Source organism: Elephas maximus, chromosome 3 (genome assembly GCF_024166365.1).
Source record: "Elephas maximus indicus isolate mEleMax1 chromosome 3, mEleMax1 primary haplotype, whole genome shotgun sequence".
Taxonomy (NCBI): Eukaryota; Metazoa; Chordata; class Mammalia; order Proboscidea; family Elephantidae; genus Elephas; species Elephas maximus.
The window spans coordinates 192,263,628-192,269,627 of NC_064821.1; the positions used below are offsets into that span (position 1 = coordinate 192,263,628).

A 6,000-nucleotide genomic window follows, 5' to 3' on the forward strand; every position below is an offset into this window, starting at 1 on the left:
GTGCCTATTCTTTTGGGGTGTTTTTGAAACCCACCAACACTTCAGAGTATTGGGACATCCCTAGGGGCAAAACTGACGAGGTAAATAGTGATCACTCCTTGAGCTGAAACCTGGGAGCACCAGGCTACCGGGGTGGCCCAGCTGTTGATGTTTTTCACTGTGTGGGTACATCACAGGGAGGATTAAACATCTGTGTGGTTTGTTTTTGTGTGTTTGTGTGAAGGTTCAAGAAGACGTGGAAGCTGCGAGCTCTGAAAGAAGGCAAGACGAGCCTGCATCCGCCATATACTTTGGGTCAGTTGGGGCCAGAGAGACCCAAGCCCACCCCAGTCCTTGTTCCTCTCATCTCGCCGCCGGTGTCCCCGAGCAGCCTTGGGTCTGACACCACGTCGGGCCACAGCCAACCAGATGCCAAGGACCCACGGAGCCCTTATGACATCAGCAACAGAGACTATTTCTTCCCCAGATAAGCCAGCTGGGGTGGTGCCAGGCAAGTTGGAGTGTCAGACGTACTGAACTGTGTGGGTGATGGAACAGAAGCTGGCTTAGCAAAAGGTGCTTCTTGCTGCCATTCCAGCTTGTCTCAGTTCATGAGGCATCCAGCTTCATTCACCCTTCCAGAGTACCTTCCAGAAGGTTCTATACTGGGTGAAAATACATTTGCTGCATCTGTTCTGAAGGAAGAGCTGGTTGAGTTTTCATACCACTCTTCTCCAAATGCCCTGCCTAAAGGAGTTAGTGTGAACTCAGGCCCACCCTGAGGAGAGAGGTGCCAAGACTCTACTGGACTGTCTAGTGTGGGCAGAGCCAGGGCCACTGGGGAGGCCTTGGAGCCCCTGGGCTTGGTATGGAGAAGTTGCAGGCCACCCCATCACGTCTCATCTACAAGCTGCATCCTCCCTTCCCCTCAGACAGGTGGAGTGGACTTCTAGCCAAAGACTCCACCAGTCGCCGGTATCTCCTGGTCTGCTGCATGGTTTTCATATCCTAGCTCAAACTCTTGAAACCCAAGTGTTTTCGCAATTCAGTTTTTCTGGGCCTGAGGACGGCTTTCACTTAAACAACTGAGGCTGAGGGAAAGCTCTCTGGACTCCTGCTTTTCTTCCCCACACCTGAAAAACAGCTGCGGGGGTAGGGGGTAGTATCTCAGGGCCTGATGGTTTTAAAGAACCAATGATCTTTGGTTCTTTGTTAGCGTTTTGCAAAATGTGAATGATACTCTAGGCACTTGCCGAATACAGAAGCAGCTGTACTAGCTTGATTTTCCTCTTTGGATCCCAGGACTTCAGGACAGAAGCTGAGAGGAAGAAAGGAATGGGGGACACAGTTGCTATGCTCTCTTATGGTAGCAGAGCTGAAGGGGATGGCAACCTCTGAAAACCAATGTCTCCCCACCCCACCATGACCCACCTCCTCCTGCCAAGGAGAGTTGGCATCAGGAAGGGCTTTTGCCCTTGGTGAGATCAAAACCGTTCCACCCCAGCTTTGTTTCTTTTGTTTAAACTGAACCTGAGTAACTAGGGAAGATAATATTTATGTGAAACAGGGATGTGAAAAGAAAGAACCCGGCAAGAATATATTTTAATTTGGTAAAACAAAACAAAACAAAAATGCTGATTATTTTATCTTGAGAGGATGTAAGTTCCAGTATTAGCCGAGTGTCAGTATATAAATAACTTGGTGAAAAGCACAATGACTTTGTTTAGCACAAAACTAAATCAGGTGACAAAGGAGGAGAAGAAAAAATATTTTCCCTTATTAGACAAGAGATTGTGATTGCATTCCGTATTCTGTTTTTGTTTCAAAAAGCAAAAAAATAGTCTCCCTCTTCTCTAATTTTAGGGGAAAAGCAGCCTGCTCCTACGTCCCGCAAGTGGTTATGGAGGAAGTGGTGTCAGGCTCCCCGTAGCTGGGAAGAAAATCTCCCACGATTACTGGGAAGGGTCAGTAGGAAATCCCCGCTTGCCAGTTTACTAAAAAAAAAAAAAAAAATTTTTTTTTTTTTTTTTTACTAGTTGCTATCAAATTGATCCTGACTCATGGCGACCCCACGTGTGTCAGAATAGAACTGTGCTGCACAGGGATTTCAAGAGCTGATTTTTTGGAAGTACATCACCAGGCTTTTCTCCCTAGGTGCCTCTGGGTGGACTCAAACTGCCAACCTTTTGGTTAGCATCCACGCGTATTAACTGTTGGCACCACCCAGGGACTCTGTTACCAAAAATAGGTAAAGAATCCATTAACTTGGTGCCTTCTTCTTTTTCTTTCTTTCCTGGAATTTGATTCAGTTATGCTAGTGTTGAAGCCCAATCAAACGTCTGGCAGCGATGCTACAACTAACCACTTCAGTTCGCTTTTTTCTTTGGGCTCTGAGAATGCAGCGATGTCAGTGGTAACCAAACAGGTACCCTCAAGTCACATGGGGTATCCCAAAGTGAAGCTATGATTAAAATCAGTCATGTAACCACGGACCAGAAATTTACCAGACCACAAAATTTTTCTAGTCATCTATCCTTTTAGAAAAACAACCGCCACCGCTAGACGGGTAGCAGAAGGACAAAAACAACAGTGTTTTTTGTTTTGTTTTGTTTTTTTACTGTTGGCCAGGTTCAAACTGTTACTATCTTGGGTAAGTAGTGATTTCCATTGCTGGCTTTGTCTGTAAATTTTAGATCCTGTCGCTCCTTTAAGGAGCCCTGGTGGCACAGTGGTTAAGCGTTCAGGTGCTAATTGAAAGGTTGGAGGTTCGAACCCCCCAGTTGTTCATTGGGAGAAAGATGTTGCAGTCTGCTTCTGTAAAGACTACAGCCTCGGAAGCCCAATGGGCAGTTCTCCTCTGTCCTGTAAGGTCGTTATGAGTCAGAATCGATTCGACCGCCAATAACAGGTTGCTTCTTTAGACAACTAATCTTAAGTTTCCAAAAGTTAGGTGGAAAAAACTATATATTAACAATTAAATTTTTTTTTAATATATAAAGTTTCTGGGACTCGAGAACAGCAAAAAAAAAAAAAAAAAAAAATCCTGTTAAAAGGAAATATCTAGAATTTGAATCTGCATGAGAAAGGGCGATTTTGTGCCCACGGTTCTTTCTTTATAAGGTTTTACCCTCATGTAACATTACCAAAGCCAGTGTCAGCTAGCAGGAGATGTGAAATCCAGATAGCTCATTGTCGCCGAGAGCTGGGCAGCTTTGATCTCCAAATTGTTATTGCTTTCATTATTATTGTAACGGAACAGCTTTTTTTGTTGTTGTTGTGTTTTGTTTTGAAGAGGGTTTTTTTCCCTTTATTTTTTTATAAGCTAGTGAAAATGAAGGAAAAGTGTTAGTCTTGCTCAGTGTACACAGCTATGTACCCCAAGCTTTCTCCGTCCTTGAACTTGTGGTGGCTACACGTGTGTTTTAATCCGCAGGTCACTCTTACCTGTGTTTCTGCAGCATACGTGCTGCCTTTTATCCTTGGCAGTGATGTTACTAACATCTGTAGCAGGCTGCCACACAGCCAGATGTGAAATGTCAGGACAGAGACAATTTGTATTAAGCATGACACCTTAACCTGCTGGGTGGGAAAAGTTTAAAGTGATCGTTAAAGTTAAAAGTGGCTCCGGGTCTAAATTAAAAAAAAAAAAAATTAAAGTGATCATTAATTCTTGTAGCATTGACGATATTTTAAAAATATCTCAAGGAGGTAGCACTGAATGTGTCTGCAAAGCCCTTGGTGGTTCTGAGAGCTCTTGGCTCTGAAGGGGCCTTGACCTTGAGGTTTGCTTGCGGGGCTCTGGCTCACACTGTGTCTTTGCTGTTTTCCTGCTGTCCCATGGGAAAGGACACTCATCACCTTGGTGAGGGGTGGAATCTGCCCTTTGGCTGCTGGAACCATGTTGGGACCCCATTTGGTGGTGAACAGAGCAGAGTGGGGCAGATTGAGAGGGGTCACTGTGTATGGATTTCCTGAAGAATGTTCCAGAATGTCTTGCCAGACCACTTCAGAGTTGAGCTTCATCATCTCATTGAGGGCCCTGCTGAAGGCTGAGCCAATCAGGGAGGATTCCAACACCCAACTCCAAGGTGTAGTTGAGAAATTATCCTAATTTGGGGACACAAAGACAACCCATTATCCACTGGAGTGTGAGCATTGCACCCAGCTTTCCCAAGCAGCTGTCAGCGGTGGGGTGACTGCTGGAAGGGGCCGACCAGGTGGCTCAGGTTCTGTGCCAGATGCCCCTGAGCGTCCCCTAAAGGTCCTTCCATCACTGTATCCTCTGCGTGGCCAGGTGCCAGCTCCAGGGAGTTTCTATGGCAACCTTAATGATTATTAGGGAACATTGTCAGTTTTATGAACATATGTGCAAACTAAGATCTACTTTAGAAGGAAAGGATTGAAACAGCCTGTAGCAAGGCTGTTAATTAATACAGAGACCTTATTTGAATGGAGATCGCACATCTGTTAAATAGAATACCTCAACTATACATTGCCATTTTTTTCTTGAGAGAAAGAAATAATAGTTTCAAGCTGTTTTGTGTGTGTGTGTGTGTTTACCTAATTGCCTGAATGCAAATACCAAAAGCTGATGTCTGTATATGGGGCAAAGGGTCAGTACAATATGTTTTTTCATGTTTTCTCTTTTTACCAGCCGTTTTGCATTTAAAGTGAAATTGTAAATGTTTGAAATAAATAATTTCTAAAAATTTGCTTGAGATGTAATTTGCTTTGGGTACCTGGGTCATTTAAAGGAAATATTTGAATGATTAATGAGAGAAAAGGATGAGGAAAGATGACTAAGTAGGACCATTTGGGCGTAAAACAAAACAAAACAAAAACCAAACCCACTGCTGTCGATTTGATTCTGACTCATAGTGACCCTATAGGACAGAGTAGAACAGCCCCACAAACTTTCTGAGAAGCCTCTGTTGGATTTGAACTGCCAACCTTTTGGTTAACCACTACACCACCAGGGTTTCCATTTGGGGGTAAGCCTCCCCTTAATGCAGGATTAAAGAACCTCTGGGAAAAAATCAGGTAAACTCAAATGAGTAGCAGATAAGGTCAAGAGACAGGTAGCAATTTCTTTAAAAGCTTTGATTGTAAAAGTATTTCCCAAAATGAGTCCTGAGATATCTGGAAAAAGGGTGGGTGCTTCCCCCAGATGATGGTACGTGGGGAAGGAAAAGGAAGGGCCATTATTCATCAGAACCATTGCCATGGAGTTAATAATAACTCATAGTGACCCTATAGGACAGAATAGAACTTCCCTATAGGGTTTCCACCTATGGGACAGTTCTCTGTCCTATAGGGTCACTATGGGTTGGAATCAACGGCAATGGGTTCAGTTTGGAAAGCCTTGTGTAGTGGTTAAGAGCTATGGCTGCTAACCAAAAGATCAGTAGTTCGAAGCCACCAGGTGCTCCTTGGAAACCTTATGGGGCAGCTCTACTCTGTCCTGTAGAGTTGCTATGAGTTGGAATCGACTTGAAGGCAATGGGTTTGTTTTTGTTTTGGTTTATAGGGTTTCCAAGGCTATAGTCTTTACAGGAGCAGACAGCCACATCTTTCTCCCACAGAGCGGCTGGTGGGTTCAAACCACTGACCTTTCGGTTGGCAGCCAAATGGTTAGCCACTGTGCCACTAGGGCTTCTCATTACTCATCAGAAGACTGTTCATTGGACATGTTGGTGTTACCCGTGTCACAAAGGCAGCCCTGCACCCACAGATTATCAGATAGACTGAACCAGCACACTGTTGACAAAGGTCCTGGGTAGGAAAAACTTGGGACAGAACCATCCTACATCTTCCAAACAGAGGAAAAGCCATTTTGTGGATGAGCTGGTGTGTAAGCTGTTCAGAGTCAGGGAGGAAAAAATTTCAAGAAAGCCTAGAAATTGTGTAACTCAGACCAAAAGTTAAAAGTGTGAAGCCCTGCCTCTTGGGTCCCTGCTTGGGGGTGAGGGGAGAGGCACAGGACCACACCTGCAGGGCCCACCATCTCCTTTAGGACGCCAT

The 6,000-nt window shown here is 44.6% G+C and overlaps 1 protein-coding gene across 3 annotated transcripts in view; it reads left to right on the forward strand.

The window, feature by feature from the left end:
* Positions 1-3,284, forward strand: part of IL6R (interleukin 6 receptor) — a 59,553-nt gene extending 56,269 nt beyond the window's left edge. For all 3 annotated transcript variants that reach the window (XM_049880636.1, XM_049880639.1, XM_049880637.1), the window contains one exon: positions 224-3,284. In XM_049880636.1, the coding sequence (XP_049736593.1) occupies positions 224-470 (247 nt within the window). In that variant the 3' untranslated portion in view covers positions 471-3,284. The remainder of the gene's footprint in view (positions 1-223) is intronic.
* The last annotated feature ends 2,716 nt before the right edge of the window (positions 3,285-6,000 follow it).